General features: G+C 40.9%; 1 protein-coding gene across 1 annotated transcript in view; it reads left to right on the top strand.

The window, feature by feature from the left end:
* The window catches only part of Pkp2 (plakophilin 2), an 88,392-nt gene that overhangs the window by 16,886 nt on the left and 56,392 nt on the right, over positions 1 to 15,114 (top strand). Inside the window, exons 2-4 of the mRNA XM_028778259.1 lie at positions 1,289 to 1,401; positions 1,702 to 2,270; positions 7,158 to 7,293. Coding sequence (XP_028634092.1) covers positions 1,289 to 1,401; positions 1,702 to 2,270; positions 7,158 to 7,293 — 818 coding nt within the window. The remainder of the gene's footprint in view (positions 1 to 1,288; positions 1,402 to 1,701; positions 2,271 to 7,157; positions 7,294 to 15,114) is intronic.

The following is a 15,114-nucleotide window of genomic DNA, read 5'->3' as shown; positions in this document are numbered from 1 at the left end:
TCTGCCTTTATATGTTACTTGACCTTTTTCCCTTACTGCTTTTAGTATTTTTTCTTTGTTTTGTGCATCTGATGTTTTGATTATTATGTGACAGGAGGTATTTTTTTTTCTGGTCTAGTCTATTTGGTGTTCTGTAGGCTTCTTGTATGTTTATGCACATCGTGTTCTTTAGGTTAGGGAAGTTTTTCTCAATAATTTTGTTGAAGATATTTATTGGCCCTTTAAGTTGGGAATCTTCACTCTCATCTATACCTATTATCCTTAGGTTTGGTCTTCCCATTGTGTCCTGGATTTCCTGGATGTTTTGGGTTAGGAGCTTTTTGCATTTTGCGTTTTCTTTGACAGTTGTGGCAATGTTTTCCATGCTATCTTCTGCACATGAGATTCTCTCTTCTATCTCTTGTATTCTGTTGATGATGCTTTCGTCTATGACTCCTGATCTCTTTCCTAGGTTTTCTATTTCCATGGTTGTCTCCCTTTGAGATTTCTTTATTGTTTCTATTTCCATTTTCAGATCCTGAATGTTTTTGTTTAATTCCTTCATAGTGTTTTCTTGTAGTTCTTTAAGGAATTTCTGTTTCCTCTTTAAGTGCTTCTACCTGTTTACTTGTGCTCTCCTGTACTTCTTTAAGGGAGTTACCTATGTCCTTTTTTAAATCCTCTATTGTCATCATGAGAAGTGATTTTAATTCTGAATCCTGCTTTTCAGGTGTGATGGGGTGTCCAGGACTTGCTATGGTGGGAGAACTGGGTACTGATGATGCCAAGAAACTTTGATTTCTGTTGTTTATGTTCTTGGGCTTGCCTTTCGCCATCTGGTTAACTCTAGTGGTACCTAGCCTCACTGTGTCTGACTGGAGTCTGTATTTCCAGTAATCTTGCTTGTATCAGAACTCCTCAGAGTCCAGATGTCTCTGTGGTCTTGTGATCCTAAGCTCCTGGGTGTAAGAACTCCTGGGACTCAGGCCACCTCTGGGATCCTGAAATCCTGCTGCTCTGAATGCAGAGGTTCCTCTAGGATGGCTCAGGATTCAGTATCTCCACAGGAGCAGACCAGCTATTTGTCTGCCTCAACCAAAAGGACCAGGCCAGGGTGGAAGGGAAGTGGAATTCCAGAGAGGCGGTGTTTGGGTGGCTGGTGGGTCTTGAGCCCCCCTGTCTCCCAGTTGTAACTCTCAACCAGTGTTTTAAAACACGTACATACAAACTTAAATGCATGTCATGCTTCTGATCATTGTTCACTGGTACATTTGTATTCTAAATTACTTTAATGTTTTCTTAATTTCAGGAAACCTTCACAGAACCAGCAGTGTTCCCGAGTATGTCTACAAGCTACACTTGGTTGAGAATGACTTTGTTGGAAGGCAGTCACCTGTCACTAGGGACTATGACATGCTTAAGGTGGGACATCAGTGAACATAACCTGTGATCAGATTATCAGGAAAGCAATTTCAGACTCTGGGGGCAGGGGGTAATTTGTCTCAAGTAGTCTCCTTTCCCAGTTTTTGAGAAAATTTGTGTAAACATTATGGAAAACTGGGACTTTAAAAGTTTAAACAATATTAAATTCTAGTACAAATAAATATGACTCAGGGTAACCCAAAGGTACTGACTTCCATTTTATTAAAAGAAATGAGCATGTTAAATTGTAATCCCAGAGTCAGTCATTAATGCTTTATTTACGTTTTATTTCTCTGTTAGGCTGGTGTGACTGCCACTTACGGAAATCGTTGGGGGAGAGGGACAGCACAGTACAGTTCCCAGAAGTCAGTGGAGGAGAGATCCTGGAGGCAGCCTCTGAGGAGACTTGAGATTTCCCCAGATAGCAGCCCAGAGAGGGCCCACTATGGGCACAGCGAATACCAGTATGCCTGGCGGAGCCATGTGGTGCCTGGTGGGCGCCTCACCCTGCCACGCTATGCTCGCTCAGAGATCCTGGGCCTGCGCCAGGCTGGCACAGCCCGCAGGCCACCTGGGTGCGGGTCACTCAGCGATGCTGTCTTCGACAGCCCTCTCAACCCTGCGATTACCACCCACCCTCCTGGCACCAGCCACAGCGCGGGCAGCCTGCTGGAGGAGACCACGGTGCGCGTGAGCCAGGCTCGGCTTCAGGGCACGCAGAGCAGAGCCGCCCGCTCTTCCTGGCCCCGAAGCTCAGTCCGCAGCACCCTGCAAGAGCCAGGAAGGATGCTGCCCACCGCAGGCCAGGCTGCGATGGGCAGCGGGGATGCGCATGGGGACAGGAGCGCCTTCGCTGGCGCCCAGCTGGGGTGAGCCTCTAAACCTGCCTCACAGTTTTATATTGTGTTTATGCATTAACTTACCTTTTGCCCCAGTCTTCTAGCATTTTGCTAATGTCCGACTTAACCCTGTATTCTCAGCACCCTAAGAGCGAGGTAGGTTCACAAAAGACCCTGTAAAAATGTATCCTGAAAGAGGAATGAAGAAATGAAAGAAGACCGAGATAAAATAACGACTTTTTGCTACCTAGATCCTTTTGTTACTTAAATTCTACAATCACTAGCCGTAGTTGTGTCAGAATATTGTTTTAACGGACAGTGTAATTTTCATAGAATATTTATAAAATATTTAATTATATTTCAAAGAGTAATCTCTTATGGAGATTCTCAAATTCTAGAGACTAGGAGGAGTTAACTCTTATTTCTGAAGGGAAAGTTTTGTTTCCCCCGGGAAAGAGAGGCAAAGAGGCATTCGTCTATCGAGGACCCAATGGCAGCTGCCTTCCTGCTGGTGTCCTGTACAAATCAGAGCCTTGGCTGCTGCCGGAAACACTTACCACGCACCTGCACGCCGCATCTTCTGCCCTTACTCTGCTGTTTCACATTTCCCTTTGGCCAGACCCTCTTTCCAGACTCTACCTTTTTATGCCCTCTGAGTATATTTTCATATGTGTGGGTCTTTCTTATGGAATATCTAAATACAACTGTAAACTTACATTGTGATGCAAAGTACTAAACTATGGGTTTATTTTCCCAGAAGATTGGAAATGTTTCAGTCAGGCAGTGGCTGATGGCAGTTGGAAACAATCTTGAGGAGACACTCAGCATGTGTCCAAAACAGACTAAAGAGAAAGGTGGTGGTTTTTTGTTTTTGTTTTTGTTTTTGTTTTTAAATTACCAAGTGAGGAGCTGGAGAGATGGCTCAGTGGTTAAGTGCACTAGCTGCTCTTCCAGACGACCCAGGTTCAATTCCCAGCACCCACATGACAGCTTTTCATTGTCCAATTCCAGGGGTTCTGACAACTTCACACAGATATACATACAGGCAAAACACCAATGCACATAAAATAAATAATAAAAGAAATCACCAAGTGAAACATTATACATGGATTTTTCTTTTTTTTTTTTTCTTTTTTTTTTTTTTTTTAAAGATTTATTTATTTATTTAATGTATTTACCATTGCTCTCTTCAGACACACCAGAAGAGGGCATCAGATCCCATTACAGATGGCTGTGAGCCACCATGTGGTTGCTGGGACTTGAACTCAGGACCTCTGGAAGAGCAGTCAGTGCTCTTAACCGCTGAGCCATCTCTCCAGCCCTACATGGATTTTTCTATAAATGAAATTTCTGTACTTCTTAGAGTTGAATAATTCAACAAATGAATCTTAGATGTCTCCAGAGTACCCTGTACTTCTATAAAGCCCTATAGAGAGAAAAACTTGGGGTGAGGATCTGGGAAAGGAAAATAAGCAGGGCGTGTTGTAAGCAACAGCTCTGTGTGGAATGATTAGAGAGTGGAGAGCAGTGCACTCTGGGATCAGAGAGAGACTAAGAAGGGTGGACCTTCAGTAAATCACCAGGCAACTTGCCACCTACAGCAGGTTGGAGCAAACAACAGGTCACACTGAGTGTCCTGAATATCATGTTTATGCTAATTATTATTCTAACAATAGGAAATCATATATCCTTATTTTTTACCATATAAAGGAGAATTCTTTACAAAGGAAAGTAAGCCCCAAAGCATCCAGCGTTTATATACCGTTTGAACCAGGGAATGGAGCCATGGAACAGAGGCCAGGAGCTGTGTCTCTGAAAGCTAACAGAGGATAAGTGTTTGTTTATTTTTTATATTTTATTTTATTTTATTTTTTATTTTTATTTTTTTTTTTTGAGACAGGGTCTCTCTGTGTAGCCCTGGCTGTCCTGGAACTCACTCTGTAGACCAGGCTGGCCTCCAACTCAGAAATCCACCTGCCTCTGCCTCCCAAGGGCTGGGATTAAAGGCGTGCGCCACCACTGCCTGGCCAAGTGTTTGTTTATTAACAGAAGATAAGTGTTAGTGCCTCTTTCAGCCTAATCACTAGCCTCTGAGGAGAAGACTATATCTTCTCTTGTGCAAGGAGGTTATCTTTCTTCTGGAAAATTTTGTGGCCTGCTTTGAGTAGCACAGGGAGGTCCAAGACTGCTTTCCTATATGTGGTTTCCAAGTACCTTTCAGTCTGACATAGTCAATAACGGAAACTGCATATTATGAGGTGATATATTCTGAAACCTCAAAGAGGTTTTTTTCTTTCTTTCTTATTTTGGACTCTAATTTTCCTGTTGGAAAAACTTGCAGTTATACTTCTGTCTCCTATTTTAATTAATAATTTGTGAAAAATAATCAGTTGTCCTTTTGTAATGGAATGCTGACCACACTGGTCATCACTAATTTTACTTACGTTGAGCGAGCATGTCATGCAGACATCAGGACCACTGAGGATGTAGCATCTTCCCATCTCTTACACATGCCTGCTTTCCACTGGGTCTTTCTTTCTAGAGTCACTTCCCAGTTGAAGGCTTGCTTTACCGTCTCAGCTCAGACTCCTGTGATGCTCTCAGAAGTGTCTGTCTCTAAGCTTTCCACTAACAGGACTGAGTCATGCCCATAGCAGCATTCTTTTCACACCTTGAACAGTCGGGCAATTTTCATGTCTTTTGACAACACTTACAGGAGCCTGATGGCTTCAGAGATGTAACCGTAGGCTATATCAGGAGATAAAGAGTGGGGAAACTGTGTGGCAGGAGTGTAAGCTGGGCATTCAACACACAAAAAATTACTAGAATTTTTTTTGAGGAGGATCATTCTTTCTATAAAGGCTCTTATTCTGACAAATAGCATTTTGTGTTTTTCCTGTTGTATTTGTTATTTACATTTGTTAATTTTTAAATTTGTATGTATATGTGTGTATGTGTATGGTGTGTGTATATATATGTGTATGGTGTATGTGTGTATGTATATGTGTGGTGTGTATATATGCGTGTGTGGTTTGTATTTATGTGGTACATGTATGTGTGTGTGGTGTGTATGTATGTGGTGTGTGTGTGCATGTGTGTATGTGTATAATGACACTGTGTATGATGTGTGTGTGTATGCATGTGTATATGTGTGTGGCATGTGAATCTATGTGTGATGTGTGTATGTATGTGTGTGGTGTGTATGTGTGTGTATATGTGTATATATGTATATGTGATATGTGTGTATGTGTATGGAGTCAGTGTGTGTTTGTGAGTCTGTGTGTGGAACATGTATGTGCATGTGGTGTGTGTCTGTGTTTGTATGATACGTGTGTGGTACGTATGTGTATATGTATTGTTGTGGAAACCATGGAAGTACACTGCTATCAAGCTTTCACCTCAGCTGAGCTACACTAAGAATCAAAATTGTTGAAGGCTCACTTTTTGAGTTCCTAGTTTAGAAGACAGGAACCTGGGAACAACTGTTCTTTCTGATCTCTCAGTTATCTCCCCAAACCCATCTAGCAAGTCAATATTTCTGTGGACCTCAAAAAGTGTTATCTTGTAGCCCACATTGGCCTTGAACTTCTGATCCTTCTGCCTCTACCTCCCAAGTCCTGGATTATAGGTTTGTGCTACCACCCTGGTACTGGGGGTTGAACACAGAGCTGAACATTGTAGCTTTGGCCTGACATCTTTTTTTAAACCAATTACAATTGTTTCCTGAATTATATTTTCAAATATGGAAACATTATACACTTCTTAGTATAGAGGACACCAGTGTTCTGCTTTTCTTTAAATACCTTTATACACATGAAGTACCTTTCAGCACAACATAAATAGTAGCCAAAACTTCATATTTTGGGGTAGCATATTCTGAGATTCTGTGTTGAAAATATATTACAGCAAATACATTATATTGCTTCTTATGTCCATACCTGCTGTATGCTTACCACCACGTGGGGCACCAGTCACAGTGCTACGTACATTCACTTCTCACGTGTGCATATAGTAATTGGCAAAGAAAGATTTTCCACACTGAACTTGCTAGCATATGTTAGAAAACAATCTCACAAGATGTCTTGGGTGTTTTACTTGGAATGAGTTAACTATAACCATGTCCATTTTAGACTATCTAACCAGTCACCTCCCAGCAGAAATTACAAAGGAAAGTATTGCTCTGAGAACTAGTTGGGGTTATGTTTCACAGGCAATGTCCTCCATAAAGGGGACCTGTAACTAAGCTGCCTACTAAGCTACAGGCGAACTTTGTTACAATGGCCAAAGGAAGGGTAGCAGAGTGGGGTTGAAGTGTTAACAAAAGGCATTTCTAGAAAGACGGTTACATATTGCTTTTCCTGACGCATCTGTCACACCAGCATGACTTATTTTACTAAAACAAAACCGAGTTTTTCTGGCAGTTGTTGTATTTTCAAGTAAAAGAGCAGATTCTGAGCAACTCTGAGAAAATCTAATTTTTTTTTTGTTTTGTTTTGTTTTTATTTTTAGGGAGATGTTTCTACTGTAGCTGTGAAATTCCCAGAGTAGTGATAATTTTTAATTTCTATGAACACATTTTCCTTAAACTATGTTTAAATGGTTATATTAGGGGGAGGGTTTGGAGTAATTGTTTTTTTGTATAATACTGTACCTATTTATCTTAGAGAGTTGCATTTCTCTTTTTAGGACACATTGTTACCCTCTTCTACAACACCTTCAGAGACCAGTTTAAGGGGAGCTAGAGATACTCTGCCTCTAGCCTGATACCCTCTGATTTCCAGGACTGATGTTTCTTAGGCTAAAGAAAATCTAGAGTGCAGATGTTATAGGTGCCTCCTAATACTGGCTAGGTCACTCACGGGAATCAAGAGAGCACGGTGTGCATTTTCACCATGTTGTCTGTGACTGTTTGTCTAGGAATGCAGACATAGAGATGACCTTGGAGCGAGCCGTGAATATGCTGGATGCAGACCATGTACCAGCGTCCAAGATCTCTGCCGCAGCTACCTTCATACAGCATGAGAGCTTCCAAAAATCTGAAGCACGAAAAAGGGTGAGTGTCTTCTAAGCCCATGTTAAATCCAGCAAAGTGTCAGTGGTATGCTGACCTTGCACACCCAAACAAGTCCTTAATGTAAATGAAAACCTTTCACTGAAGGCCGAAACAGTGCCTCCTAGTATACATAAAGCCCAACACTGCACAAACCAGAAATGTGGACACAGGCCTGTAACCCTAGCACTCAGGGTGAAAGCAAATGGATCAGAAATTCAAGTTCATTCTTGCCTACACTGGGAGTTTAAGGAGAACTTGAGTTGCACTGACCTATGGGTGTAGTGGAGTGTCATTAGGACTCATTTTATTGCTACATTCCTCTAGCAGGACAGTAATATTTGATTTTCCACTAGGTCCCTGGCCTATCTAGTCTCAGGTTCTTGGTCACCCAAGCAGTGGTGAGTGTGGGTTCCATCTCATGGAGTGGGCCTTAAATCAAATAAAAATCTTGGTTGGTTATTTCCATAAGCTTTGTGCTACTATTGTACCAGCATATATTGTAAATCTTGAAATCTGTAGCTGAGTTGGTGTTTCCTTTTCTCCTGGTAGTGTGCACAGTATTCTCCAGTGTCATAAAGACTAGTCCTTAGGTGTGAAGGTTCTAGGTGGGCACCAGCTAGACTTCTCTGTGTTTAGTGAACTATATAGGTTGTCTTGAACAATGGGGCCTTTTCTGTTATTTTGTGGATGGCAACAAATATGCAATAGCCAGAGTTGTTTAAGGAGTCCCATGGAATCCTTTTGTCCAACAACACTGTGCTGGTAGTTTTATATCAGCTTGATACAAGCTAAAGTCATTGAGAGCAGGGAACCTCAATTGACAAAATGCCTTTATTGACCAGGTCGTAGGCAAGCCTGTAAGTCATTTTCTTTATTAGTGGTTGATAGGGGAGGACTCGGCCCAGTGTGGCTGGTACCATCCCTGGGCTGGTGGTCCTGGGTTCTATAAGAAGGCAGGCTGAGCAAACCATGCAGAGCAAGCCAGTCAGCAACACCCCTCCATGGCCCGTGCACCAGCTCCTGCCTCCAGGTTCCTGCCCTGCTTGAGTTCCTGCACTCACTGCTTTTGATGATGAACCGTGACATGAAACTGTGAGTGAAATAAACCCTTTCTTCCCCAACTTGCTTTTGCTCATGAAGTTTCATCACAGCAATAGTAACCCTTACTTAGACAAGCACAATTATATGTAACCCATTCCTGCCACTGGATGTTTCTTGTGCTGACGGGAGATGTCCAGTTAGAGCTCCACTCCATCTGCCTATCATTTGGCAATTTTATTTAGACCAACGATTTCTATGTATGTATTTTAGGAAGTTTCTACTGTATTAGGTTTTCATGTGACGCTCACATGGCCCTTAGTTTTAGCTATCCCTCCCCTCCTCTTCCCTCCTGTTCCAGTGCCACCACTACCACCCTCACCCATCCATCCATTCGTATCCTCTTTCCCCTAGAGGGATGCATTTCTCCAATGTAGTCTCCCACTCTATACCTCACCTCTGTACTTATAGGGATTGTAGCCTTCTTATCAAAGAATTAACAGCAACAACCACATATAAGTGAATATATACCATATTTACCTTTTCTGAGTCTGGGTTACCTCACTTAGGATGCCTTTTTTTTTTTTTTAGCTCAGACATTTATTTGTAAATTTCAGATGTCATTTTTAAAATAAATGAGTAATATTTTATTGTGTAACTATATTAAAGTTTTACAAACTCCATTGACATCTAGGTGGTTTCTAACTTCTTTTTTTATTATTATTATTTTTTTTATTGGATGATTTATTTACATTTCCTATGTTGTCCCCTTACCCCATCCCCCACCACCCCCTCAGAACCCCCAATCCCCTCGCCCCTCCTCCTTCTTCTCTATGGATGTAACCTCTATCTACCCCCCCCACTCCCACCTCCCCACCCTCAAAATTCCCACCCCCTGGGGCATCCAGCCTTCATGAGGTCAAGGTTCTCTTCTTCCACCTATGCCCAGCAGGGCCCTCCACTTTTACATATTCAGCTGAAGCCCTGGATCCCCACCTAAGTGCTCCCAGGCTGGTGGTTTAGACCCTGGGAGCTGTGGTTGGTTGGTATTGTTGCTCTCCTCATGGTGCCGCAAATCCTTTCAGCTCCTTAAGTCTTCACTCTAACTCCTCTATTGAGAACCCCATGATCAGTTCAATGGCTAGTTGTGAGCATCTGCCTCTGAATATGTCTGACTCTTGAAGGCCTCTGAGGAGATATCCATATCAGGCTCTTATCAGCATGCACTTCCTGTCTTCCACATCAGCATCTACATTTGGTGATTGCACATGGAATAGATACTCAGGTGGAGTGGTCTTGAGACGGCCCCTCCTTCAGTTTCTGTCCCTCACTTTGTCTCCATATTTGCTCCCTTGAGTATTTTGTTGCTCCTTCTAAGAAGGACCGAATCACCCTCACTTGGTCTTCCTTCTTTATGGGCTTCATGTGGCCTGTGAGTTGCATCTTGGGCATTTCAAGGTTCTAGGCTAATATCCAATAATCAGTGAGTGAATACCATGTGTGTTCTTTTGTGATTGGCTTACCTCACTCAGGATGATAATTTCTAGTTCCATCCATTTACCTAGGAACCTCTCGAATTCATTGTTTTTAATAGCTGAGTAATACTCCATTGTGTAAATATACCACATTTTTTGAATCCATTCCTCAGTTGAAGGACATCTGGGTTCTTTCCAGCTCCTGGCTATTATAAATAAGCCTGCTATGAACATAGTTGAGCATATGTCCTTATTATATGTTCGAGCATCTTCTGGGTATATGCCTAGGAGTGGTATAGCTGGATCCTCGGGTAATGCTATGTCCAATTTTCTGAGGAACCGCCAGACTGATTTCCAAAGTGGTTGAACCATCTTGCAGTCCCACCAACAATGGAGGAGTGTTCCTCTTTCTCCAAACCCTCGCCAGCATCTACTATCACCTGAGTTTTTAATCTTAGCCATTCTGACTGGTGTGAGATGGAATCTCAGGGTTGTTTTGATTTGCATTTCCCTGACGACTAAGGATGCTGAACATTTCTTTAGATGCTTCTCGGCCATTCGAGTTTCTTCTGTTGAAAATTCTTTGTTAAGCTCTATACCCCATTTTTTAATAGGGTAATTTGGTTGTCTGGAGTCTAATTTCTTGAGTTCTTTGTATATATTGGATATTAGCCCTCTATCAGATGAAGGATTGGTAAAGATCTTTTCCCAATTTGTTGGTTGTCGTTTTGTCCTATTGACAGTGTCCTTTGCCTTACAGAAACTTTGCAATTTTATGAAGTCCCATTTGTCAATTCTCGATCTTAGAGCATATGCCATTGGAGTTCTGTTCAGGAACTTTTCCCCTGTGCCCAAGTATTCGAGGCTTTTCCCCACCTTCTCTTCTATTAGTTTCAGTGTATCTGGTTTTATGTGGAGGTCCTTTATCCACTTAGACTTGAGCTTTGTACAAGGGGATAAGAATGGATCAATTTTCAATCTTCTACATGTTGTCTTCCAGTTGAACCAGCACCATTTGTTGAAAATGCTGTCCTTTTTCCACTGGACAGTTTTAGCTCCTTTGTCAAAGATCAAGTGACCATAAGTGTGTGGGTTCATTTCTGGGTCTTCAATTCTATTCCATTGATCTTTCTGCCTGTCTCTGTACCAATACCAGGTAGTTTTTATCACTATTGCTCTGTAGTACAGCTTGAGGTCAGGGATGGTGATTCCTCCAGAAGTTCTTTTATTGTTGAGAATAGTTTTCGCTATCCTGGGTTTTTTGTTATTCCATATGAATTTGAGAATTTCCTTTTCTAACTCTGTGAAGAATTGAGTTGGGATTTTAATGGGGATTGCATTGAATCTGTAGATTGCTTTTGGCAAGATGGCCATTTTTATTATATTAATCCTGCCAATCCATGAGCATGGGAGATCTTTCCATCTTCTGAGATCTTCTTCGATTTCTTTCTTTAGGGACTTGAAGTTCTTGTCGTACAGGTCTTTCACTTGCTTGGTTAGATTCACACCAAGGTATTTCATATTATTTGCAACTATTGTGAAGGGTGTCATTTCCCTAATTTCTTTTTTAGACTGTTTATCTTTCATGTAGAGGAAGGCTACTGATTTGTTTGAGTTGATTTTATAACCAGCCACTTTGCTGAAGTTGTTTATCAGGTTTAGGAGTTCTCTGGTGGAAGTTTGGGGGTCACTTAAGTATACTATCATATCATCTGCAAATAGCGATATTTTGACTTCTTCCTTTCCTATTTGTATCCCTTTGACTTCTTTTTGTTGTCTAATTGCTCTGGCTAGGACTTCCAGTATTATATTGAATAGGTAGGGGGAGAGTGGGCAGCCTTGTCTAGTCCCTGATCTTAGTGGGATTGCTTCAAGTTTCTCTCCATTTAGCTTGATGTTGGCTACTGGTTTGCTGTAAATTGCTTTTACTATGTTTAGGTATGGGCCTTGATTTCCTGATCTTTCCAAGACTTTTATCATGAAGGGATGTTGAATTTTATCAAATGCTTTCTCAGCATCTAGTGAGATGATCATGTTGGTTTTTTCTTTAAGTTTGTTTATATAGTGTATTACATTGATGGATTTCCGAATATTGAACCATCCCTGCATTCCTGGGATAAAACCTACTTGATCATGATGGATGATTGTTTTGATGTGTTCTTGGATTCGGTTTGCTAGAATTTTATTGAGTATTTTTGGATCAATGTTCATAATGGAGATTGGTCTGAAGTTCTCTTTCTTTGTCGGGGTTTTTGTGAGGTTTGGGTATGAGTGTAAATTGTAGCTTCATAGAACGAATTGGGTAGTGTTCCTTCTGTTTCTATTTTGTGGAATAGTTTGAAGAGAATTGGTATTAGGTCTTCCTCAAAGGTCTGATAGAATTCTGCACTAAAACCATTTGGACCTGGGCTTTCCTTTAGTGGGGAGACTTTTAATGACTGCTGCTATTTCCTTAGGGGTTATGGGACTATTTAGATGGTTTATCTGCTCCTGGTTTAACTTTGGTACCTGGTATCTGTCTAGGAAATTGTCCATTTCATACAGGTTTTCCAGTTTTGTTGAGTATAGGCCTTTATAGTAGGATCTGATGATTTTTTTAATTTCCTTAGTTTCTGTTGTTATGTGTCCCTTTTCAGTTCTGATTTTATTAATTTGGATACTGTCTCTGTGCTCTCTGGTTAATCTGGCTAAGGGTTTATCTATCTTGTTGATTTTCTCAAAGAACCAGCTCCTGGTTTTATTGATATTTTGTATTGTTTTTTCTGTTTCTATTTGGTTGATTTCAGCTCTGAGTTTGGTTATTTCCTGTCATCTACTCCTCTTGGGTGTATTTGCTTCTTTTTGTTCTAGAGCTTTTAGTTGTGCTGTCAAGTTGTTAGTGTATGCTCTCTCCAGTTTCTCTTTGTAGGCACTTAGAGCTATGAGTTTTCCTCTTAGCACTGCCTTCATGGAGTCCCAGAAGTGTTGGTATGATGTGTGCTCATTTTCATTAAATTCTAAAAAGTCTTTAATTTCATTCTTTATTTCTCCCTTGACCAAGTCATCATTGAGTATAGAGTTGTTCAGTTTCCATGTGCATGTGGGTTTTCCATTTGTTTTGTCATTATTAAAGACCATCCTTAGTCCATGGTGATCTGATAAGATGCATGGAATTATTTCAATCTCTTTTTTTTTTTGTATCTGTTGAGGCCTGTTTTGTGACCAATTATATGGTCTATTTTGGAGAAGGTACCATGAGGTGCTGAGAAAACGGTATATTCTTTTGTTTTAGGATGAAATATTCTATAGATATCTGTGAAATCCATTTGGTTCATAACTTCTGTTAATTTCAAAGTGTCTTGATTTAGTCTCTGTTTCCATGATCTGTCCATTGCTGAGAGTGGGGTGTTGAAATCCCCCAACTATTATTGTGTGAGGTGCAATGTATGTTTGAGCTTTAGTAAAGTTTCTTTTATGTATGTAGGTGCCCTTGCATTTGGAGCATAGATGTTCAGAATTGAGAGTTCACCTTGGTAGATTTTTCCTTTAATGAATATGAAGTGTCCTTCCTTATCTTTTTTGATTACTTTTGGTTGAAAGTCGATTCTATTTGATATGAGAATGGCTACTCCAGCTTGTTTCTTGGGACCATTGGCTCGGAAAATTGTTTTCCACCCTTTTATTCTGAGGTAGTGTCTGTCTTTGTCACTGAGGTGCGTTTCTTGTATGCAGCAAAATTCTGGGTCCTGTTTGTGTATCCAGTCTGATAGTCTGTGTCTTTTTATTGGGGAATTGAGTCCATTGATGTTAAGAGATATTAAGGAAAAATGATTGTTGCTTCCTGTTATTTTTGTTATTAGAGGTAGAATTATGTTTGTGTAAATATCTTCTTTTTGTGTTGTTGGAAGATTACTTCCTTGCTTTTTCTAGGTTGTAGTTTCCTTCCTTGTATTGGCTTTTTCCATCAGTTATCCTTTGAAGTGCTGGGTTTGTGGGAAGATATTGTGCAAATTTGGTTTTGTCATGGAATATCTTGGTTTCACCATCTATAGTGATTGAGAGTTTTGCTGGGTATAGTAATCTGGGCTGGCAATTGTGTTCTCTTAGGGTCTGTATGATATCACTCCAGGATCTTCTGGCTTTTATAGTCTCTGGTGAGAAGTCTGGTGTAATTCTTATAGGTCTGCCTTTGTATGTTACTTGACCTTTTTCCCTTACTGCTTTTAGTATTTTTTCTTTGTTTTGTGCATCTGATGTTTTGATTATTATGTGACGGGAGGTATTTCTTTTCTGGTCTAGTCTATTTGGTGTTCTGTAGGCTTCTTGTATGTTTATGGGCATCTTGTTCTTTAGGTTAGGGAAGTTCTCCTCAATAAATTTGTTGAAGATATTTACTGCCCCTTTAAGTTGGGACTCTTCATTCTCATCTATACCTATTATCCTTAGGTTTGGTCTTCTCATTGTGTCCTGGATTTCCTGGATGTTTTGAGTTAGGAGTTTTTTGCATTTTGCATTTTCTTTGACAACTGTGTCAATATTTTCCACCGTATCTTCTGCATTTGAGATTCTCTCTTCTATCTCTTGTATTCGGTTGGTGATGCTTGCGTCTGTGACTCCTGATCTCTTTCTTAGGTTTTCTATCTCCATGGTTGTCTCCCTTTGAACTTTCTTTATTGTTTCTATTTCTAGTTTCAGATCCTGAATGTTTTTGTTTAATTCCTTCTTTGTGTTTTCTTCCATTTCTTTAAGGGATTTCTGTGATTCCTCTTTAAGGGCTTCTATCTGTTTACTTGTACTCTCCTGTATTTCTTTAAGGGAGTTACTTAATTCCTTCTTATAATCCTCTATCATCATCATGAGAAGTGATTTTAATTCTGAATCCTGCTTTTCAGTTTTGATGGGGTGTTCAGGGCTTGCTATATTGGGAGAACTGGGCACTGATGATGCCAAGAAACTTTGGTTTCCATTGCTTATGTTCTTGGGCTTGCCTTTCGCCATCTGGTTAACTCTAGTGGTACCTGCCCTCACTGTGTAAAACTGGAGTCTGTATTTCCAGTTATCTTGCTTATTGCAGAGCTCCTCAGAGTCCAGAGGTCTCTGTGGTCTTATGCTCCTAATCTCCTGGGTGGAAGAACTCCTGGGACTCAGGCCACCTCTTGGATCTGGAAATCCTTCTGCTCTGAGTGCAGTGGGTCCTCGATGACTCAGGATTCAGTTTCAGCTGCTCTGAGTGCAGTGGCTCCTGGATGACTCAGGATTCAGTTTCTCAACAGGACAGGAGCAGACCGACTCTGTGTCTGCTCCAGCCCAGAGGACCAGGCAGGGGCGG

The sequence above is a fragment of the Grammomys surdaster genome, unplaced genomic scaffold (assembly GCF_004785775.1).
Source record: "Grammomys surdaster isolate TR1022 unplaced genomic scaffold, NIH_TR_1.0 331, whole genome shotgun sequence".
NCBI classification, from domain to species: Eukaryota; Metazoa; Chordata; class Mammalia; order Rodentia; family Muridae; genus Grammomys; species Grammomys surdaster.
Note: the sequence above shows the minus strand (reverse complement) of the source record. Positions and strands in the feature narration are given on the sequence as shown.